This window comes from Lutra lutra, chromosome 16 (assembly GCF_902655055.1).
Source record: "Lutra lutra chromosome 16, mLutLut1.2, whole genome shotgun sequence".
Taxonomy (NCBI): Eukaryota; Metazoa; Chordata; class Mammalia; order Carnivora; family Mustelidae; genus Lutra; species Lutra lutra.
Genome location: NC_062293.1, coordinates 48,365,464 through 48,393,327, shown reverse-complemented (window position 1 = coordinate 48,393,327; position 27,864 = coordinate 48,365,464). Strand labels below are relative to the sequence as shown.

Here is a 27,864-nt window from a genome sequence, read left to right as displayed (position 1 = left end):
AGGGGCTTGCGTCTGGACAGGCGGCGGGAGGGACCCGGCTCTGGCCTGGAGGGGACCCAGCCGGAGTGGGCCCGGGTTTCCCGGGTGGAAGGCGGGGCTTGACAGACAGGGGAGGAGCCGGATTTGGGGCCAGCAGGGGCGAGGCTTGTGCTTGACAGGCAGGGCAGGTCGGTGTTTGATAGGCAGGGGACGGGCCCCGGAGACGGACGGGCCAGTCGGCGTGCAGGGGCGGGGCTTACGTCGGCGCCGTCCGGCCGGGGCCCCCGCGGCGCTGCCCAGTCTGGCTCCGGCACCGCCCGTCCTGGACGCGTGTTTGCCGCCGCCGCCGCCTCAGCTCCGCCGCCGCGCCCGGGCCCCCTGCCCGCAGCCATGAGCGCTCTCCGCCCGGGTAGAGCCCGCCGACCTCTAGATTAGTTCTGCCGCCGCCCCTGGACCCGCCTTTACCATGGAATCGCCCGCCTCCAGTCAGCCCGCCGGCATGCCCCAGACCAAAGGTAGGAACTCCTGATAGGGAGCGCAGCTTGATCCCCCAGCCCCCGCCGCCCCGCGCCCCTTCGGGCCCGGACTGCGGACCGCGACTTCCGTCTGTGTGATCCCATTCCAGCCCGTCCCGGACGGAGGCAGCATTCCGGTCCAGAATCCTTCCCTCTTCGGGTCTCCGTCTCAGCTTAGACCTCACCTGGACCCCAGTTTAGGCCTCGGAACTGCTCTCGGGCCCGCATTCAGGCTAGGATCTCGTTGGGATGACCCCGCTCCAGATCAGAAACCTCACTCTCACCTCCTCATTTAGGCCTTAACTGCCCCTAGAACAGGAACTCTCCCAACCTGGGTCCCTCAGTTTGATCCAGGTGGGATTCACTCTTATCTGCACCCCGCCCCCACTTCCCTCCCTGGTCCCAGGCTGTATCCATTCTGGGATTTAAAGTACTCCCCATCTGAGCCCCAGCAGTGCTGCCCTGCTGGGGAATCTCACTGTAACCCCCTCCTCCCCTCCATGTGGGTGCCCTGGCTATACTCCAGCTAAGAACTCGCTCCTCTCCCCCAACTCTGTCCATCCTTGTAGGCCCCTCATTGCTCCTTCCCTGGCGGGCCTGCGGCCCTGCAGCCTGGTCCCCAGGAACCTCTCTTGGCCTCCCACCCCACCCTAACACACGGCCCCCCTCTCCATCAGCTCCTTGTCATGACTTGCAAGCTTCTCTCTGCACTTGGAGAGCTCACCGCCTTTTGCTCCCCTGTATCTCCAGGGTTGATCTGTACCGGGCTTGTCCCTGCTGCCTCTGGGTTCTGGGCCAGCCGCTAGGCCAGGGTGCTGGCTGTGCAATGGGCTTACTCTTGTCTTCTCCAAGTAGCCGGCCTTCCTGGAAATTTTTGTGAGGTGGCGGCTGCGGCGGCAAGACAGCAGGATTTGTCATGCGGGGCGGGGGTGGGGGGGTGAAACTTGGAGGGTGAAAGGGGGATTTTGTGTGTGTGTGTGTGTGTGTGTGTGTGTGTATGCGGGCGCGCACGGAAGAGGAAAGGATGTTTTTGGCATGTTCAAGCCTCAGCAGGCTAGGCTGTGTGAGATTTCCAGACTGGACATAGCTGTAATGAATGGGCTGCCTCCTTGCTCTCCAAACCTGCTGCTGCCTCACGCTGGCAGCAGGAGTATCTCTGGACCTCAGTTTCCTTGTCTGTAAAATGGGAGTAATCACACACACCTTGTGTGGTTTTCTGGGTATGATACGAGGCAGCAAATCCTGAAGAGCTTGGGTGAGGAGGGGAGGAGCGCAGCAGGGTGCCTGGCACACAGTAGGTGCTGAGGCAGGCACAGTTGCCCACACCTTGTTACCGTTTTCCTTGTTGGGAAGGCCTCAGCATGTGGGGTCAAGGCCTTGCCTCTGTCTGGGTTACAGCTGCATAGTGAGGTGGAGAAAGGTAACAGATGTCACTCAGTGGGCCTCTGCTCAGGGGCTGATCCTACCTCTCTTTCTCTGGAGGGACCCAGGCACCAGGAGGGCCTGTGGGGTCCTGGGGAGGGTATGGGTCCATCTCTGCCCCTGCAGCCAGCAGCTGCGGTGGCTGGGGGCCAGAGCCTGGCCGGCCCGGTGGGCAGGGTAATTACGTCTTACGTAAGTGGGAGGCCGGATCCCTGACCATTGCCCAACCACTGTGAGTAACTCAGGAGGCACTCAAGGGGGGAGGTGGCTGGGGAGGGACTTATATTGCACAGACCTCGTGGAGCTTGGGAGCTGGGAAATCATATGCTTCTCCATTCTGGAGAACCAGGAAATCAGACACTTCTTTTCTCTAGCTTGGGGTCTGTGCCTGGCTTGGTCAGTGCTGTGGGACTTAGGGCAGGTCCCTCAGCTTCCCTGGGCCACAGTGTTTTCACGGGCAGAAGGAAGAGGATGGAAGCGATGTTTGTCTTCGAATGCTCTTTCAGCTTTTCCAGGCAGGCAATACCTCACCCCAATAAAAGTTGGAGTTGTAGAGTTGTGAAGGGAGAGGGGTCCGAGGTGTGAAGGGAAAAGGGAATTTGGGGAGGCACTGTTTGATTCCCACGTGCTGTGTGACTTGAGTCCTGGTGTTGCCCTCTCTGAGCCTCTCTGCAGAGAGAGAACCAAGGTGAATTTCCAGTTTGTGGGTCCAGGTAATAGATGGTGCTGGTGGGTTAGATGGAGGTTCAGGAGCCTCTGCAAGGTTCAGGGACCTCGTCTGCCTCTTTGGGGTCTGTGGAAGGATATAGTGAGGAGCCATAATACCCTCTCACCCAAATCCTGAGACTTGTCACTTATCAAGCTTTTTTTCATGTTCCATGTTCTCTCCCATTCATTCCTCCCAGCCCCATTTATAGATGTGGAAATTGAGGCTCGGAGGTGTTAGTGCCTTGCCTAGGGCTCATACAGTTGTGACAGGTGCAGCTAGAGCTCTGTCCAGGACTGTATATCTCCAAAGGTCTCCCCAGTGCTCCTTTATGTTCCATTCTGTGCTGAGCTGGTGGGACCCACCCTACCCGCACCCCATCATCCTAGCTGTTGGGACGCTCTGTTATGCCTTGAATCTGGGTCCTCTCCAGGGCTAGCCTGACCTGGAGCAGGGCCAGAGCTGGAGGTGATGCCTCTTGTGTGCACAGCCCTTTACAGTTGGGACATTTTATATTCACTCAGCCTGACCCATCTGACAGATGAAAAACTGGGGCCAGACAGGGGGAGTGGCTAGACTGAGTCCACAGAGCTGGGATTCTCAGCAGGGCCCTCCCCATCCTGGGCACAGGGCCTTCCAGCATTGTGCTCTTCTCCACCTTCTCCCAGGAATCTGAACAAAACAGGGCGTGGTTGGTACTTGACCTTAAGGAGATTTACCTTTGAGCTTCAGCTTTGAGCTTCCTGCCTCGAAGCTGGTGTCCTGCTCTGTGCTCCATGCCACAGGCCTGGGGAGTTTTCCATGAGTCCATGAGGCCCCAGGTCCCTCAGCCCTGCAGGTTTCCCCCAGCCTCCTTGCCCACATGCCATCTTTGGCTGGAGTCAGAGGCCAACGGCAGCTGGCTCTGGGGCCAGTGGTCAGGGGCACATTTGCTTGGCGTGGTTTGGGTTTGCTGCTTCAAGCCACATGTGTCCTTGGGGGTATCGTATGCATCCTGTCACCGCTCGCACTGCACTGTGAGTGCCGCCCATGCAAGCGCGTCATGGTTGATCTTCGCATGGCTCCAGGCTGCCCAGTGGGGACACTGAGGCTTCAGGAGCACTGTCTGTGTCCTGGCCCTGCCTGCCGTGGCCACTGTCCCCCCCTCAACCCCCTGTCCAGTCCCGTTCCTGCTGTCGGAAAGACTGGAGGGTGACACCTTGGGGACTTCCCCCACCCCTGGTGTGACGCACAGGAAACTCTCTATCAGCCAGCCCATGGCTCCAGGCCTGAAAGGAGCAAAGTTCTCAGTTGCCTGTGTGGGGAGAAGGCTGGGGCAGCGGGAGGCTTCCGGTGGGTGAGTCAGCGGGCACTGGGTGCTGACTCACCCTCCGGGTATGCCAGCCCAACTGGCTGCTGCTTAAAGGGGCGATGACTGCTGGCTGGTGGGTTGGGAGGGGGGCTGTGAGCCCCAGCCTTGCAGGTCAGCATCGAGTCCTCAGATGGGCATCAGAGGTGGCCCCTTCCTGGACCTCAGACTAGGTTGGGACCTTTGGGCAGGCCCTCCCGGCTCTGCTCCCGCCCCGCCCAGGAACTTCCTCTGTTAGGCAAGAGCCCTGCTTCCTCTTGCTCACAGAACACAAGCAGGTGGCAGTGGCCATGCACCGACCTTGCCCAGGGAATCCTCTGGTCTGCTGGGGGCTCTGGGAGGCTGGGGAGGAGAGGTGGTATGGGGTCGGCCTGAGCTCCTGGGGTGGAGAGGCGACCATGGTCCAATGTCAGGGCAGGCTCTTTTGCTGTGTGATGTTGGCAAAGTTACATTCACTGCGCCCCGTGAATGACTGCAGTGCCCTGGGCATGGCCCACCTATCCCATGAGAGGCCTCAGCTTCCTCATCTGCAGACTGGGAATAGGGACTTTTCCTGCCTGTCTGGCTGGCAGCCACAAGGATGGATGCAGACAGCCTCCTTCCAGTCTTGCTAAGTGTTAGGTAGTGGGCCAGCTAGACTGGCCTCAGTCCCCAAAGAACCTCAGCTAGACAGGAAGGAGGTGCAGAGCTTGGGCTCAGGGAGTAGACAGGCCTGTGTTCAAATTTTGACTCACTTCACCGCTTCCTGACTTCCTCTTGTGCCCTCTCTGACCTTTGGTTTCCTTTTCTGTAACGTGGGAGTGAACACTCCTCCCTTGCAGGGTGGTGGTAGAGATTGGAGACAGTGTCTGTCTAATGTGTGGCATCTGTTATTATGTTCTTATTGTTATGGTCATGGCTGGTATTTGGCGATGGGTGAGTAAATAGAACCCTGGACTCTGGAGATAGGCTCGTAAGTCCTGACATGAGGACTCTGATGCTGGCTGCAGGGTCCTGTAATGCTAGCTACAAGGTACCAGGCTCTTTCCCCACTGGTCCACAGCTGGAGCTGGGGCCTCCCATTGCCTCTTGGACCTTCCTGGGGAGGGCCTGTGGTGAACAGAGGGGACTGGGGCAGGCCTCTTTGCAGATCTGCTCTCCTGAGCACAGGGAAGTGTGGGGTGGGGAATCAGGAGGACAGGCCAGCCCCTCAGTTGGTAGAACTTCACGTGCCAGGTACGGTACTGGCTGTGGGGATATTGGGGTGAGCGAGGAGCACCCTGACTCTCAAAGAGCCCTGCGTAAGGAAAAGGAAGAGGCGTTGGAATCCAGATCCAAGGCCAGGTGTGTCCGTGGATGGGGGTCAGTGTGAGAGGGAGCAGTTGGGCCCTGGGGCCAGGCTGGGTGCAGGGCCTTGGTGGCCCTGCAGAGTATTGTCAGGTCTCAGGAGGGGCACTTTGTGTCCCTGTTTGTCCCAGAGGAAGTACTCTGGGGGGTGGCACAGAAGACGCCGTGCAAAGAGCCCTATCCTGGCCAGATGGGGTGATGAGGCAGCCCTGCCTTGAGCTCAGCTCCTGAGGTTGGGGCTTATAGCCCTCTGAGGACCATCCTTCTCCACATGGCCCACATGAGTCAGGCTTGCTTGCCCGGCTGCTTCTGTCCATGCCCTCCCTAGCACTGAGCATGGAAACCCCAAAAAGCTTCATATAAAAGGCATGAAGAACTTACAGGGCTGGGCAGTGGCAGCCTGGTAGGTTGCCTGCAGCTCACAGACAGCAAGCCTGGGAGCTGTGTCCAACTTGGGAGAGGGTCAACATTCTCACCCTGAAGGGCTTTTGTCCCCCTTTCCCTCCTGAGAGGTCCCTGTCACCCTCTCCCTGCCCTAAGGGTTCCTTTCTGGGGTGTCATGGCTGAGCTGGCATTCCAGGGGCTGTCCTGGCTTCTCTGCCCTTCTTCCAACTGGTGCCCTGCTCCTGGGCGGCTCAGCATTGACCCTGTTGACGCCTCCGGGCTGGACCCCAACCTGGCAGGTGGGGTCTTCCATTCCTTTTAAACTTTTCAATTGAAGTATATCACAGACCCCAAAAGCATATATAAAATGTACCTCTGTATTTTAATGAGTAAAAATAAAATGAAATCTGTGTACCCAATACCCAGCTAAAGAAATCGGACATTACTGTACCCCAAAGCCCCTCCCAGAATTGTGCCTCCCTAACAACTGCCCTGACTTTTGTATTAAACTTTTTTTTTAAGATTTTATTTGAGATAGGGGGAGTGAGGAGAGTGAGAAAGCACAAGCACAGGGAAGGAGCAAAGGGAGAGGAAGAGGCTGACTCCCTGCTGAGCAGAGAGGCCGATGTGGGATTCGATCCCAGGACCCTGGGACCATGACCTGAGCCGAAGGCAGAGTCTTCACCAACTGAGCCACCCAGGCGCCCCTGTATTAATCACTTCTTTATTGTTTTTTGAAATTGAGTTCTAATGTACGAGGGGCATAGTGAAGCTCACCATCCTTCAGAAGGGGGCCTACACTGCCGTGGTGGCTGGGAGAGGCTGCAGCCAGCTGGCTGGGTTCATGGCCATCTCCTGCACTCATGAGCTGTGGGGCCTCAGTCTGTACCATGGGGACGATCATAGAACCTAAACGGCAGGGTCACGACGAGGCCTCCGTGCACTGGTGTATGCAAGTGCTGAGTGTGGGGCTGGCCCAGAGCTAGTGTGGCTGAGTGTGGACAGCTGTCCTTGTTGCTTCAAGTGGGTCTGAAACTCCCTGGCTGACTGTGCGGGGCTCAGCCTGTGTAACAGCTCTTGACTTTGCTCCTCCGTGTCACTGTGCTATTGCCACCAGCTTCTGTGGTGCGTCCTCAGGATCGTGCAAGCCAGTTGGGTGGGAGGTGACCTGTGAGGGGCCTTGGGTGTTAGGGGAGATGTGGAGAGCTGAGGAGCATTTCTGTGCACCACTAAGTAGGGGCTGGTGGTCGGAGGCCTGCCCGAGACTGCTGTGGGTGTGGGGCGGGGGGGGGGGGGGTGTTCCCTGCCCTCCCTGTCCTTCAGTGTCTGTGTCTTGGTCTTCCACTTCACCTCCTGCCTCCATACTAGTGGCACAGCGTGCTCTGGCCCATCTACCTGGGTCAGATGTCGCTCTGGGAATGTCCCTCCCTAGTCATAGGCTCTTGAAGCCCTGGATCTGCAGTCTGGGGGTTCACTTGGCAGTCTGGGGCCCACCTTGGCAATAGAAGGCCTTGAGGCCAGGGTGGCCACTGATCCGGACCCGTTTTGTGCCAGACACTTCATGCGCAATGTCTCATTCAGCTGTTGTGGTTACCCAGCAACATGGGGTGTTGTCAGCTCTAAGTCTGACAAGTATATTGGCCTCGAGCTGGGAGTGACTTGCCCAAGGTCACACAGGTCTGTCTGAGGTCTGTCTTAACAACCCCTGACTCGGGCTCAACTGTCCTGGAGATCAAGGCCATTGAACTCCCCAGGGCATCTGGGAGGAAACAGGCTCAGGGAGGAGGTGTGCTAGCCGGTGGTCACACAGCAGCTCAGCAGCTCAGGTCTCCTCGTGTCACAGCCTGTCCTTCTGCACTCACTGCCTATTGGCCTCTACCACTGTGGTGTGGCAAATGGTCTCGTGGCTGCAGATGAGGTATGTGGAGCAGGATCAGGGGGCCTGGGAGGTTGGGGTCTGTGTTTGAGTGGCGGCATGGGACCCTGTGCAAGTCTCCAGGTCCCTGGCCCCCAAGTCTGCAGTGGCTGGCCTCTGGGGCACCATCCAGGGCTGAGCAAATCCTGCTGAGCGCCCCCAGGAGGGATGCCAGCGAGCCTGGCTCCTGTTTCATGGGGAGGAGGAGCCCGAGGCCCAGACCTGTAGCGGCCCCAGGCACAAGTTTCCACAGGGCTTCTTTCTTCCTTATTCTTGCATTTAAATTCCTTCCATGGAACCAGCTGACACTGCATGTGGTTAGGAAAATCTCAAAGGTGCAGGAAGGTGGTCTGTTGCTCCTTGGACTCCTCTGTGAAGAGACCGATGTTCTCTCTCTCTTGAAATCTGCACCCCACCTCCTGCATGGAGAGCGCTCAGCACGTCATCCTGCCCAGGGGCCCGCTGGACCCTTGCCGGTTCCCTGGGCCCGTCTCTTCATTTTACAAACCCCGCCTCAGTGCCGTCCTCTGGAGAGTGGAGAGCCTGTTCGTCCCCGCCGCCTGGGGCTATTGCAGGGGTCCACGGAGACAGGATCCGAGGCCTAGCACTGGCCAGACACATGACAGGTGCTCACAGATATTGGTGGCGCTGTGTTCTCTCTCTGGGGCAGGAGTTCCCCTAGGTGGGCTTCCTGGGTTGGTGGGTGCTTCGATAGGGCTGAGTTGCCTTTCACGTTGGTGGCCCTGTGAGCTCACACAAGCACTGGCCCCGCGGGGCCAGACTCTGTGCCCTCGGGGTCCTGCACCCCAGCTAAGAGTGGTCCTCCCTCCCTACACCCTCCAGCACCCCCCCCGCCCTGTGTGCTTCTCCCCTGCGCCTGACCCTCTTGGCGCTAGAACTTTCCTCCTCCTCGCCCACTGTGTGTCAGCCTCAGCTCAAATCCTACCTCAGAAAGGTCCCCGTCCCTGGCTTATAAACAATACACATACTGGCTTTGTCTGTTAGTTGCTGTTGCCTGTGGTCCTGGCTCTCCCATCAGCCCCGGGTTCGGCCCTGGCGCAGTTGCCGTCTTGGGCTGGTGCATTCTCGGCTGTTGGGGCTGGGGGAGCGCTGGGAGCTGTGGAGCAGCATCTCTGGCCCGGGCCTCCTGGGTGCCAGCGGCACTGCCAACAGTCCTTGCCACTTGTCTGTGGTTGGAGCCTAACGGTGGGGTAGGGGGGGCAGGGGCCCGGCTGCTCATTGCCAAAGGGGCAGGCTCTGGGAGGGGGGCAGGCACAGAGTCTTCCCCGCCTGCACTGTGGATGACGAAGGCCCTGAGAGGTGGAGGGAAGGGGTTGCCAAGGGCCTCAGACGCCAGGGCCTGCCCGGGGTCCAGCACTCAGCCGGAGAGAGGGCAGGGCCGGGGCGTTGAGGGGCCCCCACCTGTAACCTGTCGCTCACCTGTGGGGTAGAGCCCACAGCGCCCTTGGCAGGTGCCACATGTATGGTGTTCAGTAAGTGACAGAACCCTTCATCTGCTCTAGGACCTTGAGGACAGGGCGCCACAGTGCTAGGTATCCAGCTGGCCCCCTGCCTGGGGGAGCCAGGTCTGTCCTCGTTCCCTGCCAACACTTGGTGGCGGTGGCCCCTGAAAGCTCCCCAAGGGCCTCCTGTGGGAGGGATGCCACGGTGTGGAGACTCCAGCCTCAGACATGTGGGCCTGAGCACCCGGCCCTGCCGTTCGGCTCACCATCTCCGAGCCTCAATGGTACTTACTGTCTGTGAATTGGGTGCCCTGAGCGCTTCCCCCGGACTTGCGCACAGAGCAGTAGCGGGGGCTGGTGTGAGGTCTGCAGTGAGCGGAGATCACTGCGGTCAAGTGGAGGTGTGGGCTTTGGCTCATGAAAGCCCCTGACACCACCTGTGTGTTAGCTGCCTTAGTGGCAGGAGTAGGTTGGCCCAGTTGATCTTTCTCTGAGGGACCTGCATAGGATAGAGGTGACGAGCCAAGTGCGGCAGGGGCTGGGAGGGAGCATGGCGGCCTGGGGCCATCTGGCCTCCCACATCTGCAGGGCTTGCCCAGACACTCAGGGCCTAGGACTTCTCCAGTGGACAGCTCAGGAAGCACCCAAAATACCCCAAAGGTGTGTGTGGGGGTAATAAATTGGGAGCAGTCGGTGTTGCTTTTGTCAATGTGACCCAACATGACGACATGTGGGGGGCTCCCTGTGTGTGTGGAGGCCCCCGCAGCGTCCATGGTGAGGGACGCTCCACCTCTTCCCTCCTACCGTGGACGGACCCTGAGAGCGGGTGGTACTGTCCAGTCTGTTTCCCCTCTCCCCGAGGCCTCAGGGCAGGGGTGACGCAGGGGGTGGGGAGACCCTCTCTCAGGCTTGCTGTTGATGTTTGGTCTTTGGAGCTACACAGACCTTTGTGTCTGCTCCCTGCCAGACACTCACTGTGTCACCGTGGTCAAGCCACACCTCTTCTCTGATTCCCTTGGTACCACAGGTACAAGAAAACACTTTCCTGTACAGAGCGACTGTCTGGGGCTGAGGGCCTAGTGTTACTTGGGGTCCTGCAGGTTTCCAGATGGCTCCCTCTAATCTTCACCTGTCAGGCACCATCGCAGCGTGGCCCTGATAACTTCGGAGGACACGCCTGGTAACCCGAGGCTCACCGTGGGTCCGTTATCCCCATTGCACAGTTGATCTCTGACGCCCAGAGAAGTTAAAGCACTTGCTTGAGGGCATATGGCTAGGAAGAGGCAGAGCTGCAATTTGAACCCAGGCTGCCTGACTCGAGTCAGTGCCCATAAGCGTTTTCCTAGCTGCCCCTGAAGTAGTGACTATAGAACCATGACTTGTGAGACGTGACAGGAGCGAAGCCAGTGGGACACAGTGAGAGGCAGGGACAAGGGAGCTTAGCTGGAGTGATCAGGAAAGCTGCTCTGACTAGGCGAAAGGTGAGGATCATATACCAGCAGGGGCAGAGCTGCAGGGAAGAGCGCTCTAGGCAGAGGGAACAGAATGTGCAAAGGCATTGTGATGGAAGAAAAGGCGGCTCATTTAAGGAATGGTGAGTGGGAGGAGATGAGAGCAGGGCCAGGCAGAGGTAGGAGTTGTGGGAGTCCGGGGTGCCTCTCTTGTGGTCTTGTCCTGTCCGTCAGTAGCTGAATTCCTTATTCTCTGCCTGTGGTGGTGTTGAGAAGCTGGAGAGGGCCAAAGACACACAGAAGCCTGGCACTGTGCCCACCGGTGCCAGAGGCCCCGCAGGCTGAGGCTGGCAGGCTTGTTGTGGTTTGCTGGTGGCTGCCTGTGAACCTCTGTTTGTTGTGGTGACGGTCGTCATATCGGGCCCACACCTGGGCAGCCCTGGGCCGCCTGGCCATCTGGGCCCGGCACTGACGTGAATGGCAGACAGTGGCGGTGGCTGGTGGCCTGTGGCCTGTTTCTGAGCTGTCTACAAGATGGCCTCACCCACTCCCTCTGACAGCTAGGGAGATGCTGCACAGAGCCCATGTCCCTGGCGGGCAGATAGGTGAGAAGGCCAGGATCCTACTCCTTCTTCCCACCCAGCCCATGTGCTTGGAGCAGCCTGTGTCCTGCCCCAAGCCCAGAAGGTGGGGCATGTGGGAGCTCTCATGTACTGAGGGCCCTGTTCCTCTTTCACCCACCTGGCGCATAGAGGCTCTCTTGACTACTAGGGAAACTGAGGCCTGGTGAAAAGGGGCCCATCTCATGACATTTGCAGATCCCAGGGTGGGAGATGGGTGTGCAGGTTAGGACCAGAGAAAGGTTAGGGAAGGCCAAGAGCAGGTAGTACGGGGGGATGTGCTTTGAGCCCCAGGAGACCCCCTAGGGGATTGTTCTTTTTTTTTTTTTTTCCGGGTTTTATTTATTTGACAGAGAGAAGGAGAGAGATCACATGACCGCACATGCAGTGGGAGCAGCACAGGGAGAGGGAGAAGCAGGCTGCCTGCTGAGCAGGGAGCCCGATTTGGGGCTCGATCCCAAGACCCTGGGATCATGACCTGAGCCGAAGGCAGACGCTTAACGACTGAGCCACCCAGGCACTCCTGGATTGTTTATTTTTTAGCATAAAATATTTTGCTTTCTGGTTACAAAAAGCTTCAAGTGAAGAGTAAAAGCTCCCCATAATTCTCATTACATAGGGTGGCTTTTTTCTAGCTTTGTGCAGAGGCTTGTGATAACTGTAGTGACCTGCTGTGCCCCAAGCCTGTGCTGAGCACCTAGTAGATGATCCCACCCTGTAGGGCGGCATGTGCTTATCAGAGCCCTGCTTCGAGGATAGAGGACTTGAGGTGCCAAGAGAAGGGTACGATGCCAGGTCTCATCAGGGGTCAGAGCTGGACTCTCTCAGGCTGCTGCATGTCACATGCAGCATTAGCAATGCTGGCCTGGCCAGTGGCCTCCTCAGGCCTTGGGGCCTGCAGCCCAGGGCCCCTGCCCCTGCTGCCAGGGGTCAGTGATGACTTAGTCTGACCCAGCGGCAGCACGGATGTGGCCTTAGGAAGCCACGGGCCTGGATACCTTGCCTTTTCTGTTTTCCTCTTGCCATGTAGAATGTGCTGGGCCCTGGGAAACCCAGGGAAGCGTCTGGGTCTCTGTTCAACAGATGTCACAGAGCTCTCTGTGGGGAGTACAGGAGGCCGGTCCCTTCTCCTACAGGGAGAAGCTCCCAGCAGGAGAGGGTGCTGGGAATGGCTGGCCTGGCCCAGTGTGGTCTCCGAGTCACCAGATCTGGGAGCAGCTCCCCCTAAGTCACCATGCAGCATCTTAGTTCCCTCCAGTAAAGTAAGGCTAAGAATTCCTCCCTCCAGGGTTGTTGGAACATCTGGAATAGATGGGAAGGGCCATTTGTGTGGCCAGCAGGCTGTTGCTGGACGAGAGAGAGACCCACTTGGCCCCTGACAGCTGGCCACGTTGTCTCATCTGTAAAATGGGATGAAAACACTTCACACGAGGGCACCTGAGTGGTGTGGTCGGTTAAGCGTTTGACTCTTGCTTTCAGCTCAGGTCACGATCTTGGGGTTGTGAGATTGAGCCCCGGGTCGGCTTTGCGCTCAGTAGTGCTTGGGATTCTCTCTCTCTCTCTCATTCTGCTCGTCCCCACCTTGTGTGCGCGCGCTCTCTCTCTTTCAAATAAATAACTCTTTAAAAATCCAAACGATGGCCACATGCCTCACACGGGAGCTCATGATTAGGCAGCTGGTCTGCCCTGGCGCTGGGTGAATGATGGTGGCACCCAGTGGGTATTATGTGTAGAAACTTGTTTCGTGCGGCCCCTGGGTTGTTCCCGGACAGGCCTGGGCTTGGGGGCAAGTTGTCCTGATGCCAGCAGGGTGCTGTTCTAAGTTCTCTAAAGATCACTACCACGTAGGTAGTGATCATTTGTCTTTGTCTGGTTGAGGATACGGGGGCTCAGAGAAGAATGGGGACTTGCTGAAGGGCACCCGGCCTCTAAGGGGCAAAGGTGGGATTTGAATTTGGGACAGAGAAAGCGCATGATTCGGTGACAGAGGTACTCCAAGAGCTGGGGCCAGCGTGGGGAGAGCAGGGCTCCCACTGGCTCTGGGGTCGAGGATGGTGCCGTCGTGGCCCTGACTTAGCAGTGGGCATGGGGCCACCTGGGTCAGGCCCTTTGGCTGCCAAGGGCTAGGCAGACCTCCCTCAGAGCAAGCATCTGGGGCCTTGGGCGGCTTCCGTGGGAAGGAGGTGCCTGCCTACACCAGCCCCAGTGCTCAGCCCACACACCCCGATGCAGATCCGGGACTCTCTTCCCACCAGGGCTTTCTGTTCTGTGGCAAGTCATCTAGCTCTGAGGACAGCTGGGGCCAGGCCTCATCTCCCCAGCAGCAATAACAACCCTATCCCATCCCCTGACAGTGGTGTCAGGCCCTGCCTGGCTGCTGGGTCCAAGTAAGCGGGCCTCCAGGCCAGGGACACATGGGGCACTGAGGCCACGCAGTGGGATGTGGTGGAAGCTGGATCTGAACCCAGTTCAGAGTTGGCTTCCGGGGCTCGTGTCCCACAGTGTGCTGTGCACGCTCATGGCCGGTGGTGCGGGGCCCCGGGCAGCTCCCACTTCCCCGGGTGGCTGGTGCTTCATCGGGGCGGTGTGTGTGGTAGGCAGGGAGGGCAGAGCACATAGCAGGGCTCTGCCTGGGAGGTGGGAAGGACACTCCCACAGGAGTTGGCAAGTGGTCTCTGTGGCTTTGGGGACTCAGGGTCAGGTCCCACCTCTGCCACCTGCATTCTCAGTGACCTGGGAAAATCAGTTCCTCCTCTGGACAGTGGAGCTCCAGTCCCAGTGGCTAGGAGCGGGGGCCATGGACTCAAGGCGGCCTCGGTCTTCCCCCGTGGGCCTGGATATGTCCCACTCTTGCTCTCCTGCCTATGAGGTGCCGTGGTGGCTTCTCCGGAGGGCAGCCCCCATGGAAGCTCCCTCTGCTGTGCCCAGCGCCGCTGTGTCCAGCACTCTGGAATGCGCACTCTCCGCTAGCACTGCCGCACGCTGGGCTCCTGGCCGCCGCTCTCAGCCAGCCTAGGAGCCGTGGGCATGTGGTCTCAGAGAGGCGCAGCCCCTCTTCCGTCCTTAGGACACTGGCTGGTGCCCTGGGGAGGGAAGTGCCTTCCCGCGGTGCTCCTGGAAGGGGTGGCAAAGGCTAGAACTTTGCCGGGGGGGGCGAGCATTAGGCAGCACGCTTTGGTCAGCAGCTCCCCAGCCCGCATCTGGTCCAGACTTCCCAGCTGCCCCTGAGTGGGGCCTCTGTGGTCCCGGTGACAGATGGGGAAAGGGAAGCTCAGAAGAGGGGCCAGCAGCAGAGCTGGGACCTGAGAGGAGCTCTGTCTGCCTCCGAGGCCCCCCAGCTAGGTTAGCGCCACAAGTGGGAGCAGGAGCCGGGTCAGTTTGCTAGCACCTCGGGCTAGGGGCTCCCAGACGCTTCCTGCCTGATGGTCCCAGAGGCCAGAAGTTCCCTCAAGGTGCTAGTGGGCTGGTTCCCTCTGAGGCTGTGACGGAGGGGCCTGTTCCAGGCCTTTCTCCTAGCTTCTGGATTCCTTAGGGACTCCCTGGCTTGCAGATGGCCATCTTCCCCTGTGTCTCCTCACATTCTCCTCCATCTGTGCGTATCTGTCTCTGTGTCCAGCTTTCTCCTTTTCTAAAGCCACCAGTCCTGCTGGGCTAGAGCCCATCCTCATGACCTCATTTTTAACTTGATCGTCTCTGTAAAGAACCCATCTCCAAACAGGGTAACACCCTGAGGTACCGGGGCTTAGGACTTCAGAACGTGGGGTTTCTAGGGGCACAGTTCAGCCCTTACCAGGCGCTTGGGACACAGGGCTTCTGCAGGGGGTGGGAGCACAGGCCCTGGTGAGCACTTTGGCTGCTGGGACGTGGCCCTACTCCCTCGGGGGGTGCCCAGTGGTAGCCTGATGTGTGCCCCATGGGGGCAGATCTGCGATGGAGTGACCTTCCTTGGAGGTGTGCTCTGGAGACATCTTGGGAGGCTGTCGGGTGACTGCCTGAGGCCAGCTTCCGGGAGGCCCTGTGGGGCTGGAGCCGGAGATGTCCCTGTGCCCAGAGACACCAGCCCCCTCAGATCATTGCCCGCACTGACTGACCCTCAGCATCTGTAACTGTGCTCGGGGCTCCCGAGGGCAGGGGGCCTGAGTCATCTCTGTCCCCAGGGGATGTTGACAGACTGAGTGTTGACCAGGTGCCTCACCTCTTCGTTTTAGGGAAAGCCAAAAGGAAGAAGGACTTACGGATATCCTGCATGTCCAAGCCACTCGTGCCCAACCCCACGTGAGTCTATCTCAGTTTCTCCCCTGGCTCAACCTGGAGAGGCTTCCCGGAGGGGGTCGAAAGGAGGGGAGCAGGCAGGGGACGGGGTGTCCCAGAGAGCACCTCCTATGAACTGGGCCCTAGGGGGCATGGCCACGGGGGCTCACAGGTGTCACACGTCCATTCTGCGTCCCCTTCTCACCCATCTTGGAGATGGAAGGGTGAGCTCTGGCCATGTCTGTGTGACCACGCCTTGTATGTGACACCGTGGGTGCTTGATGACAGACTGGGTGCCGTGAGCAACACCACTGCCCGCAAGCTGCCTCCCGGGGACAGCACGCGTCTTGGGCTCCTAGGCCAGGCTGGTTTGCTTCTCTCGGGCAAGGATATGCTGCTTTCTGAGGCTCACGGGGTCCTGCTTTTCCCCCCACAGACCCCCCCGGAACCTTGACTCCCGGACCTTCATCACCATCGGAGACAGGGTAGGTGCCGGCTGCACACCTGGGGCGGGGCCTTCGTGGGTTGGAACCTCAGCGTTTTCATCTGATAAGAGGGCCCAAGCTGACCTTGTAGGGCACTGGGAGGAGGCTGTGGGCGGTGGGAAGAGCTGGGCTTTGGAGAGGAACCTCACTCCCCAGACGTTGGCTGTGTGGCCCTGGGCTGCCCACCCTTAGACCCTCTCACCTGGAATGGGGAGAGTTGGCCTGCCTCATGGGGCTGGAGAGCCAGAGCTGGCATGAAGTTTCCTGATCTCAGAGTTTGGGTCCTAGGGCTACCAGTACCCACGTCACCTGTGGGAATGGTGCATCAAACATGGGGACTCCTGGCTCTAGCCTCAGAAGCAGCACCTGGGAACTTGCCTTGCACACGTACCTGCTGATGGCTTGCTCCCCAGCAATTGGGATCCTGGCTGGGGGACTGTGCTTCCCCCACAGGCAGAGACCCACTGTGGAGGCCTTTCCGTGGCTGACCGCCCCTCCCAGGCTCATTCCTTCCTGACACTTGTCAGTGGGCGGTGTCCAGCTTTCTTGTCTGCCGGACAGCAGAGGGGATGAGGGAGAGTAGGAGGCCCGGGGCCATACTGCCCGCTGTGAAAGCAAGAGCCTCGTTCTGTTCTGTCTGTCTCTAGTGCCTGAAATAGGAACGCGCACGTAGTGGGGACTCCACAAATACTGGGTAAATGAATGATTCTGTCCCAACCACCGAATGGAGTTGGGGGCACGAGGGACAGGGCCTCTCTGGAGCTCCCTGTGCCAACTGGGGGCGTTTTGTAGGTGGTTGTATTTATGCCATGTGATAGTCTTGAACGCTGGGCTGTGCCCATTTTACGGAGAGCGGTGTGAGTCTGAGAGGTGGTGTGACTTGGCCCAGGTCACACAACAGAGGGTGGTTGGTGTAAGATTTGAGCTCAGATCTAACTGATTGACTGTTTCCTCTCTGCTGCCCCTGCGCTGTCCTGATTTGTGGCCTCTCTTTTTTCTGTTCCCCAAGAACTTCGAGGTGGAGGCCGATGACCTGGTGACCATCTCAGAGCTGGGCCGCGGAGCCTATGGGGTGGTGGAGAAGGTGCGGCACGCCCAGAGTGGCACCATCATGGCTGTCAAGGTACACAAGGGCTCCGCCTCGCCCCGCCCCACACAGCCCTGGAGCTTGGGGACACTTGTGACACTTGCTGGAGGAGGCATGGGGGCCGAGCCTGTGGTACGGCCCGTGGGTACCCCTTGGATCTCCTAGTCCTCCTGCGAGGGATAGGGGTGGTCGCCCTCTGCCGCATGGCCCCTGACCGTAGCCCTCTGTTCTGCAGCGGATCCGGGCCACCGTGAACTCCCAGGAGCAGAAGCGTCTGCTCATGGACTTGGACATCAGCATGCGTACAGTTGACTGCTTCTACACCGTCACCTTCTACGGGGCCCTCTTCAGAGAGGTGCGGCCCTGCTGCGTGCGTGGGAGGGTGGGAGGTGGGGGCTGGGCTGCAGGGAGGAGCACAGGCTGCCCCACCCCACCTTCCCTCTGCACACCTGCCCCCCTCAGTCTGACTGCCCCACTGTCTGCTGTTGCTCAGTCGGGGCCCCCAGCAAACGTTTGCCGAGCGCCGCCGTGCGCCAGGTGCTGGGCACCGAGGGAGTGAGACCACACATGCAGGGTTCTTGAGAGCTTTTTCCCAGGACCCAGGCTGCCTGGTGCCCTTGCTTCCTGCCCCGGTTTTCTCGTCTATGAAATGAGGCCAGTGATCGTATCCACCTCCCAAGGTCGCGTGAAGATACAATGATGTGACCCAGGGCCGGGCACTCAGTTGGTCTCGGGGGACACCTGCTTGCTTTCCTGGCGTCCAGCTGGCACGGTGGGGTTCTGAGCAGGGGCAGCCAAGGAGGCGTGCGAGGGTCTGGTTCTTGGTCTGTGGGCAGCACTGGTTGTAGGATGAGAGAGCAATCGGGGGTGATGCCAGGGAGTGTGGCTTGCTGCAACTGAAGGACGGCCTTCTGCTGGATGCTCCTTGAGCATCTACCAGGTCCCCAAGTGTGCCGCGCCAGCGCCTCCTCACCCTTGGCTCATGTGCTAAGCGCCTGTTGTATGCCAGGGCAGGCTGCCGGTCCCCTTGCTGCGGGGTGGGGGGCGGGGGCAAGACACACACCTGCGCCTCACTGCATGCTGGGTCAGAGTCGGCAGGGAGGCATGTGGGCCTACAGGTACCCCACGGAGATGCTGTACCCAGCCTTCATAGAAGACTGTCCTGAAGGATAAGTGTTTGTGGCGGAGCTGGCAGTGGGGGAGGCTGGGCTTTGCAGGAGAAGAAGGGAAGCATCCTTCAAGGCTAGAGCTAGGATGACCTGTGCATGTTGGGGGCCGTAGCGGCTGAGGTCAGGTGGGTCTGCAGGGCTGGGGCATGGAGCTGAGCTGCAGCTGGGCCTAAGAGCCCCCATGCGGAGGGACACAATTGGGTTTGTGTTTTAGTTACTTCTTTCTGGAAACTGCCATGGACTTCAGGATCAGAGGGAGGAGACCAGAGGCAGCAGAGCTGGTGAGGCTGGCTGGCATACCACCCACTAGGATAGACAGGCAGGGAAGGTGGAGAAGCAGAAGTTGAAAGATTGCAGAATAGGAAGAGCTGGGAGCAGGCAGGTGTGTCTTTGGGGAGGCCTGAGCAGCGCCAGAGGGTCAGGCCCGTTGCTGACATGGCCCTAGCTCAGGGTATCCAGATACCGGCACCATCTCACGCTGACCTGGGCTCACCTCCAACTGTCCTTCCACAGGGAGATGTGTGGATCTGCATGGAGCTCATGGACACATCCCTGGACAAGTTCTACCGGAAGGTGCTCGAAAAAAACATGACCATTCCAGAGGACATTCTGGGGGAAATTGCTGTGTCTGTAAGTGACCTTGGTCTTGGGAGGGGTTGGGGGATTCAGGTCCATAACCAGGGGCCCCAGCCCTGTGCCAGCAGGCACAAAGCCAGCCTCATGGTGAGAGCTTGGGCAGAGCTGGGTCCCCAGTGGGGCCCTGAACCTGGGTGACTGCCCTCAAGGGACCCAGTTCTCCCAGAGCCTTCTTGCTAAGGGAACCCTAGAGCCTGGGGCTCCCAGAACCACACAGATTTGGCAGATCTTAGGTTTCTAGTTGTTTTTTTTTTTTTTTTTTTTAAGATTTTATTTATATATTTGAGAGAGAGAGAGAGAAAATGAGAGAGAGCACGCATGAGAGGGGGAAGGTCGAGGGAGAAGCAGACCCCATGCTGAGCAGGGAGCCCGATGCGGGACTTGATCCCGGGACTCCAGGATCATGACTTGAGCTGAAGGCACTCGCTCAACCAACTGAGCCACCCAGGCGCCCAGGCTTCTAGTTTTTGTGTGCCCAGTCCAGAGCTTTCTACACCATTTTTTTAAAAAAAGACTTAGTACTTAAAACTTCCTTATGCCAGAAATGCCCTGAGACAGCTCACGGAAGTACAAGCTAAACTGGGGGGGAAGCTTAGCATCCGCAGCTTGAGGTCAGGTGTGTCTGGAGGAAAGTTGCCATGCTGGGCTTGAGCGTCTGGCAGCCAAAGGGAAAAAGGAAACGGAATCAGTTATAGTGGTGCCTCTGAGTCCTCACTCTACGTGGAGCATTGAAAACACACCATGCCAGAGTATCGAGTCAGGGTCTTTGGGGTAGTCGTCAAGGGTTCCCCACTCCGTGTTCCGGAGGGGAACGGCTCAAGCACACGGGCCTCTGGCTCTGCTGAAGGAGAGGAACCAGGGATGCCGCGGAAGGGCTGGGGTTTACCGAAGAGCCTGCTAGGGGTAGTGACAGCCCCTTGGAGGGCTCATAAGCCTGGGACTCTACAAGATCTTGGGTACATCATTTCCCTGGTAAAGGCTTGGGCCTGAGACCCTGGCGCACTCGGGTGGGAGGGAGAAAAACAGGAGGCCAGGTCTGCCTGCACTGGGGTGGCCACGACCCCAGGGTCAAAGCTGGGGCGCGGGCGAGAGCCTGGGACAGCAGGCGGGGGAGGGCTGGGGTGCATCTGTGGCAGAGGGAGACAGGTGGACATGAGTAGGGGGTCTTACTGCTGTGTCGTGGTTGACAAACAGGAGTCACAGCAGCCTTGTCTTTCCTCCTCCTGCCCCCAGATCGTGAGGGCGCTGGAGCATCTGCACAGCAAGCTGTCCGTGATCCACAGAGGTCAGTCTCTGCCACTGCCCCACCGGGGGTAGGGTGGGGGGGGGCGCCTGCGGACTGCTCAGAGGCACGGGCTCGCCCAGTCCTGCAAGAGTGGGGACCTCTCCCCTTTCTGCAGATGAGCTGCCTGAGGTGATAGGTAGCGAGGTGCCCTTTGGGGTCCCGATTGAGCCTGCTTCCCAGTCCAGGCCACTGTCACTTCTCCAAGCCATTGTCTTCCGGTCCCACCACACTGGGCCCAGCTGCACGCCCCCTGTCCACTCCTCCAGGCCCTTAGGTTTGCTGGTGCTCGGAGCAAGAATTGGACTTCGGTCCTGGGAACACTGACGGGATTTGTTTTGACATAGCATTGACATATCGTGAAATGCACAGATCCGTAGTTAACATCTGATGAGTCTGTTCAGAATTTATGTCCACATAACCTGGCCCTTTTCAAGATGCAGGATGTTTGCACCTTCTACCCCGCTCCAGAAAGTTCTCTGGGCCTTTCTTGGTCAGTCCCTGCCCTACATCCCCCCTTTGTCTCATCTGGTTTTCCCCCATAGTACATGGGTTTTACTTGTTCTTGAACTTCATGTAAATAGATTCACGTGGCCTTTCTCCAGCCTCTGGCACTCAGCCTAATGTTTGTGAGGCTCAGCGGGGTTGTGTAGGTCGTAGTTCCTTCTTTTTCATTCTGAGTAGTTTACTTACCCGGATGTCCTGCTTCTCTCAAAGCCCGCTTTGACTCCTTGGCGGCTTCCCCAGCCCCTGCCCCCCACGCCCCCAACTACTGTTGGCAACTCAGTGTGGAACCTGCTGGTCCTTTTCCTGTGCATTTCTGTGCTTCTGCATGTCCCTGTAGGAAAGCATGGAGGTTGCATGTGTGCTGTGTGTGCTTTTGCTGGAAGATTCCCTGCTGTGTGGCCTGTATCCTACTCAGCATGGACCCCTGTCCTGTATTTATGCTTCTACCCTGTACCTCCTGGCCGAACCTCCCGTCCTCTCAGCGTGGATGCTGGCTGGCTTCTGGGTTCTCAGTGGCACCGGTCAGTGGCACCATCCCCCGCCAGAGCCCCAGCATGGGAGCACCCCGGAGCTGGAGATTCTGCCAGGAAACAGGCCAGGTGCCCCCTTTGGACATTGTGTCCTGAGTGCTGACGGTGGGTGCAAAAATGAGGTCCTGGTAGAAACTCACTTTCTTCCCCCCTTGTCACTGGTGGCTAGGGCATGTTCTGGCTGTGCTGCTCCCATCTTTGTGGCCTTGGGCTGGAACAGCACCTCTTGGAGCCTCGTCCCTCATCCATTTCCTGGGCCCTGGTATCATCTGCCCTGTGGGTGCTTGGGGCGTTGGAGAAGCCTGTTGGCCTCTGGCAGTGCCCCACAACCCCAGAAGATGAAAAAGGGGTGTTCTATCCCTGGCAGATGTGAAGCCGTCCAATGTCCTCATCAACAAGGAGGGTCATGTGAAGATGTGTGACTTTGGGATTAGTGGCTACTTGGTGGATTCTGTGGCTAAGACGCTGGACGCTGGCTGCAAACCCTACATGGCCGTGAGTGCTCCCCCTAGAGGTTCAGGAGGGAGGTGCCTGCAAGATCAGGGTTGGGTCCGTGTCCTCTGTCCCTTGGGGACAGGGCCTTCCTGAGGCCCTGCATTTCCTGCCACAGCAGGGGTGATCTGTTACCCAGCCTGGGCAGCAGCCCCGCTTTACCCCTGGTATTAGCGGTGTCCCAGATGCCCATTTAGATGATAAGTTTCAGTGACCTGTGGGATTTGTGTAGGTCCCAGCCCGTCCCACAGTCCTGAGGGTGTCCCCCCTTCCCGGGGCAGGGGTGGCTGTGAGGCATAAGGTTTGGACCTTTGTCGTAAGACCCTAGCCCTCGCTGGCCTCAGTTTTCTCCCCTGCTCTGTGGGGGGTGGGAGGGAAGGATTAGCACTGACCCTTCTGGTTGGGGTGGGGGAGGGAGGACCTAGCTGAGGGAGCCTTGGGTGTCCCCTACTCCGGCCCGTCACCGTGAGGTGGGTATTCAGGCCTCACTGGTTCCTTACAGCCTGAGAGAATCAATCCGGAGCTGAACCAGAAGGGCTACAATGTCAAGTCCGATGTCTGGAGCCTCGGCATCACCATGGTAACTGCTTGCAGCTGGGCCCCACCTTTGCTGGGCTTTGGGGGGGAGGCTGGGGGTGCCAAGGCAGTCCGGGAGCTTTTGGTGGGCCCATCCAATAGTTTAGGCCTGGAAAAAAGGGTTGGCTTCACAATCTGAGAAGAGAACATGCCATCAAAAATTATCGTATATCTAGGGGCATATCTGCAGTGATGTTAGCCCTTCCCAGTGTGGAGCGGTGTCCTTCATAAAAGTTTGCGACAGCTTGTGGTAACGTGCCTATCAGACTTTCCCCAGAGCTCGTGGCGCTTGTTGAGAAATCACAGCCAATTCCGAATTAAGTGAGCTCCTGGTACGCAAATGATTTAAAAAGCAAAATGGCAAAATTCTTAAGGAAATTGTGTTTTCTCACAGCAAAAAGTTTGTTGCTTATGAGGTCCTGGTGCATTTCCTTGCGTGTGGTGGGATGGGGTGGGTGGGTTTTCAGTCCTGGGGCTGTGGGGATAGGAGGGGTGAGGGTGAGTCCCCAGCCCTTAGCTCAGCTGGGTTGGCTACATTTGAGGTCCAGGAGGAGGGTTGGGCCATTTTGCCTCTTGTTCTTTCTAGAATTGCCCAGTGAACGCCTGTTTCTGCCTGAGTCAGGGCTTGGCTCAGGTCTGGGTCAAGGTTTATTTAGATACCAATATAGAAAGCCTATTCTGGTACCCATGTGGAGACCAGAATGCAGGTTCCCCCCACCCAGGTACCTGGGAAAACGTTGCTGTCATAGTGGCCTCAGTGTGCACTGAGCTGGCTGGGGCGTCATCGGCCTCCATCCCCATCCCAACCATTGGCGCTAATGGGAAGTGTCCACAGCGTGGTTGTTTCCATGGTCATCATCCTCCCTGTCCCAGGCCCCCTGGGCCTCCGGTATTGGCGGTGGGGCACAATCAGTAATCCAAAACCAAACCAGTACCACACCTAGTGGGAAGGGGTGTGGAGAGGAGAGACTCAGGGGTGGCAGGAGAGCAGCACAAGCTTCTGAAGCAGTAGGGGAGGGCCCTGCAGGACTTTGGGGGTAAAGGCCCTGAGGTGGGGGGTGGTGCCTAGAGTGAGCCTGGAGAGTCAGACTCAAGAGGAGGTCAGAGAAGGATGTGGCAGTTTCGGGTCAACGTAGATGTTTGGGATCTTACTGATAATGGGTTTCATTATCCTCACTGCCCTCCTCATTGTGTGACTGTAACCCTGTAAGCAGCATCTGTACGTACTGACTGGGAAAGGACCCAAAACAAAATCATATTGTCAGAGACTCGGAATTGGGAGATACCTTCCATTTTTCTTAATGCTGCGAACTCAATCCTTTTTCAAGTAAATGGTTTTCTTTTTGAAGCGGAGAGGAATGTTCGAAGGCTAGAGGTGCGCGGTCTACCTGCAGATAAGAGTCTCCCAACTCCTCAGTTAAAAAATCAGAGCAAATTCTGGCTGGATTTCTAGACGACAGAGGGCTGGTTGGATGTTAGAGACCCCCGCACTCATGACCGCTTGACACATACACACCCTTGTACCCCTCCATCCCTTCCTCCCATCCATCCGTCTGTCCGTCATGACTGGGGACCCAACACATCCCAGTGAGGGTCTCAGGTGTTGGTGGAAGTCGGGCAAGGTGTGCTAAGCGCATATTTCAGGTAGCAAGGGCTGCGTCACTAAGTGCTCCAGAACCTAGTGCCAGAAACCGACGATGGTTCATTGTTTCCCAGGCTTCTACAGCGTGGGCTGGACTAGCTGGGCAGTGCTTCCATGCCACCTGGCTCTGGCTGGGGTCAGGGCTGGGCTGGAAGGTCCGGGAAGGCTTAACAGACGTAGGGCCACTATGTGACTGCCTCCTGCCATCTGCTTGCTGGGTTCCAGGGTAGCTGATGTCTTTTGTGGTGGCCGGCTTCCACGAGAGAGAGACTCTGTCCTGCCTGTCCCAGGATGGGCACCGTGTCCCTTTTGCCTCATTCTGTTGCTCAGAGCGTCCCAGGCCAGGCCAGGGTCAAGGGGAAATAGCGTCTGTGTCTGGAGTGGGGACTAGCTTGCACACATGGGAAAAGCTGCGCTGGCAGCTTAGGCACCCAGCTGCTCCAGTACAGGTTAGGTTTGCCCCCAGAAGTTAAGAAAGTCGTAGAAACGCCATCTAAAAACAGTAAAAACAAAACCAAAAAACAGACAAAAAGTAAAAAAAGATGACAGATAAAAAAAAGATGAAAAATAAAAAGCAAAACAAAGAAGACCAAAAAAAAAAAAGATCAAAAGTGAAAAAATCATCAAAGAGACATAGCCCCTTCTCCCTGCTGTCCACTGCCAACATTGCGCATTTCCTTCTAGATGTTTTCTCTGATTTTTATTTGGGTTTTTTCCATTAGCACGACATCACTCATGTTTCCTGAGGTTGTGAGGACCCCCTGTGGGCATCCCCTTGAGAGACCCCACACCATCTGCCCCCATCTCCCCAGCCAGTGTCTAATGGGGGCTGTTTCATTGGTTTCCGGATTTCTCTTTCCTTTCAAAGTCCCTGGCTGACCCCGAGGGAGGGACCGGCGAAACCCTGGGTGCCGGGCCTGCCCCATAGGGGGCTTCCCTCCAGGCCTCGGAGCCCGCCCTGGGTAGCCGTCTGTGGGCACGTGGGCATAGCCACGGAACATACAGACGTGGGATGAGATTGGGAAGTCTCTTGGCCATAACAGGTGCTGAGCAGGTACTGAGCAGGTAAACAGTGAATGGGGTATCATGGAGTGTGGCCCTCACGGTCATGGTCACGGTGAGGGTCAGCTGCCCTGCAGCAGGCCAGTCCCTGGTGCTGTTTTGACTGCCTCTTAATACTCTGTTACTAATCACACCATACCATGCATTTTGTGCCCAGAGGCTGTTTTGTTTTGTTTTGCATATTTTGAACTCTAGAAAAAATTACAGGGGGTTGGGGGAAAGGGTTAGGAGGTGAAGAGTCTGGAGAGTTTTCTGTTTTTCTAATTGTAACTCTGGCAGACCACTGGATCCTTCCGTGGAAAACCACACAGGACCCTCACTTCTGCTACTTGGCATCGGTGAACATTCTAGGAAAAAGCACCCTGAATTAGTCCTGTGAAAGTACACACCAGCTCACAATCCTGCCCGCTGTGGTTTGCAGACCCTCCATCTGTGGGGTGTGTTTATGTCTTGGCTGGAAAGGGGCCTTTAGCCTAATGGGAAGGCCCTTTCTTAGCACAATAATTAGTGAGCTGTTCAGGCGGCAGTCGCCAACATGAAGCATTTGTTTGAGCTGAGGTCTCTTGTGTTCATTATGGTGATTATGGCCTGTCAGTGAGAAGTCTCTGTGCTATTCCAGGCGGGGGCCTGGGCTGACCTGATTTTTTTTTTTTAATTCAGCAGTCAAAATCAGAACCCAGAGTTTGTCTCAAGATAGCTGGTCTTTTCCACAAATGACTTCCCGCCAACTGCAGGCGAGGCATGTGGCGAGGGGCCTGGCGCGGATACAGAGGCCAGGTGGCCTCTGTGTCACCTGCAGGGAGCTCCAGGTTCAGTAGGACTGACAAGGCCTCGGTGGTGACTGTGTGTTCAGGAGGTCAGCAGGGAGGGGGACGTCTTCCCGGAGGAGGAGGCCTTGCAGAGGGGTCCTGCAGGACGATGCTATGTGGATAGGGGTGTGGGGAGAAGGGGAAGGAGCAGCTGCAAACTTCAGTTGCTGATGGGCCCCGGGGGGCTGTGGCCAGAGCTGACCGAACGCAGGCCTCTCTGTCTACAGCTTCGGGGAGAGACAGACTGGGGAGGATAATTTCATTTCCCATTTGCCTGCTCTCTCATAGCAACAACTGCCCAAATAAAGGGCAGCAGATCCTTAAGACCCTGTGAAGACTGTCGGAGGGTGGCCTGTGGCGAGCGGGGAGGCCAGTGCCTACCCCACGTGCCTTCACCAACCGCTGCCTTGTGGGAAGGTGTCCCAGGGCTGCAGCGCCTCTGATTCTTCCAGATGAGCTGGAACTTGGGTTTTTACATAAAGCCTTCTGAATTTAGGTGGTTTCAAAGCCCGATGACAGTCCCACCAGTCACCACCCTGGGCTTGATTTGCTTCGTGAGCCGTAGTCTGTGCCGACTGGGTCAGAGGAACCGACTACCGCTGTTCCCCCAGCTTTGATCTTTGTTCTGATGTCATGCGTCTGCCCCTCAACCCTCCTGTGGCCCAGCTTTGGGTGGCAGGCCAGGCCAGGCAGGTTCCCCGCACGGCCTGCCTCCAGGGGCCAGGTGTGCGGGCCTCTGACCCGCGCTCCTACCTCCCCGCAGATCGAGATGGCCATCCTCCGCTTTCCGTACGAATCCTGGGGGACTCCTTTCCAGCAGCTGAAGCAGGTGGTGGAAGAGCCGTCTCCCCAGCTCCCAGCTGACCGTTTCTCTCCCGAGTTTGTGGACTTCACTGCACAGTGGTGAGTCTGCAGCCTCCCAAGCCCTGCCTTGTCCCGACTCCAGCTTTGTCGCCCCGTGCCTGGTCCCTTTCTCCTTGAGCAAATAAATGCCCACATGACATAGCATCAAAATATGCAGGGCAGAAAGAGAGCACAACGAGGAGCTGGCAAATGATGGTCTTTGGATTTTGAAAGAGATCTGAAAGACCACAAGGTATTCAGAAGTGAAAGAACATATGGACATATCTTTGTATTGTGGGCAAAGAGATACTCAGAGGAAAATGTGTATCCTTTATTTTCTGTTATGGGAAAATAAGAAAGACTGCAGACAAATGAGCTTGGCAGGCAGAGGTCACTGGTCACCTTGCCCCTTCACACCTGGGTGTCCCTGGTCCCTGGAGCCGGGATAAGGTTTCCCTCCTGATGAAGGATACCATGTCTGTTCTGTGATTGTTAACGACTCTGTTTCACTGTCATTTGGTACTGGATCGTTGAGAATTCTCTGGATCACTCTGGAGATAAGAAAACAAATATCCCAAGAGGCAAAGCAACTTGGTCTAAGTCTCTGTAATGTGTACCCCCAGATCCCACTCCATCCTCCGGAGCCCCCCAGAACAGTCCCAGTCCTTCCTCCCAGGGCCCCAGGAGGACATGTGTGTCCTCACTGCCCACTTAGGGGTGAGCCCACCCTGGCTTGGCTGGCCTGGACCTCCCTCCTCCGTGCCAGTCTGGCTTCAGCCTGCCCCGTTCTCTCCTAGCTTGAGGAAGAACCCTGCGGAGCGCATGAGCTACTTGGAGCTGATGGTGAGTGCAGGGCGTGAGCGGCCACGTGGTGGGGCTCTGCGGAGAGGGCCTTCCTGTGCACAGAGCCCTCACCTCTGTCCTGAATCATTCAGCTACTCAGTTGTGCCTCAGGGTGTGCTCAGACATACCCCGGCTCCCTCCCCCTCCTCCACACCAGGCCCCTTGGAGGGGCTTCAGCGGTGCTCTGACAGCTGGTGCTGAGGGCTAGGGTGGGAGATGGTAGGGGGAGGGAAGCCATTTCCTCCGAAGGCTATCGGAGAAGGCCTCACAGAGGAGGTGCTATTTGAAGTGGGCTTGGAAGAATGAATAAGGACTTCGGTGCTGATGGGAAGGGCATTCCACTTGGCCTGAGGCCTGGTAGGGGTGGGGTGGAGGGAGTTCAGTGTGGCGGGAGGGTGGCTGCAGGAGGGCAGGGGGAGGAAGCCAACCCACTGTGTCTTAGCTAGGAGGGCTTCCTGGAGAGGGAGGTTCTAGAAGGAGGCATAGGAGATCGCCAAGCAGAGAGACAGGGGCCCTGGGCA

At 57.7% G+C, this 27,864-nt stretch overlaps 1 protein-coding gene and 1 long non-coding RNA gene across 2 annotated transcripts in view; one reads left to right on the top strand and one right to left on the bottom strand.

The window, feature by feature from the left end:
• The first annotated feature begins 268 nt into the window (after positions 1-268).
• MAP2K3 (mitogen-activated protein kinase kinase 3) overlaps positions 269-27,864 on the top strand; it is a 28,838-nt gene continuing 1,242 nt past the window's right edge. Inside the window, exons 1-11 of the mRNA XM_047707841.1 lie at positions 269-494; positions 15,338-15,404; positions 15,817-15,865; positions 16,875-16,988; positions 17,188-17,307; positions 18,635-18,751; positions 19,991-20,042; positions 21,444-21,571; positions 22,071-22,148; positions 26,421-26,560; positions 27,298-27,343. Coding sequence (XP_047563797.1) covers positions 446-494; positions 15,338-15,404; positions 15,817-15,865; positions 16,875-16,988; positions 17,188-17,307; positions 18,635-18,751; positions 19,991-20,042; positions 21,444-21,571; positions 22,071-22,148; positions 26,421-26,560; positions 27,298-27,343 — 960 coding nt within the window. The 5' untranslated portion in view covers positions 269-445. The remainder of the gene's footprint in view (positions 495-15,337; positions 15,405-15,816; positions 15,866-16,874; positions 16,989-17,187; positions 17,308-18,634; positions 18,752-19,990; positions 20,043-21,443; positions 21,572-22,070; positions 22,149-26,420; positions 26,561-27,297; positions 27,344-27,864) is intronic.
• On the bottom strand, positions 9,045-27,541 carry LOC125087474 (uncharacterized). Its single transcript, XR_007123443.1, has 3 exons — positions 27,416-27,541; positions 27,228-27,237; positions 9,045-9,059 (listed from the first exon to the last, which is right to left on the bottom strand). It is a non-coding gene; the product is annotated as an uncharacterized LOC125087474 (long non-coding RNA).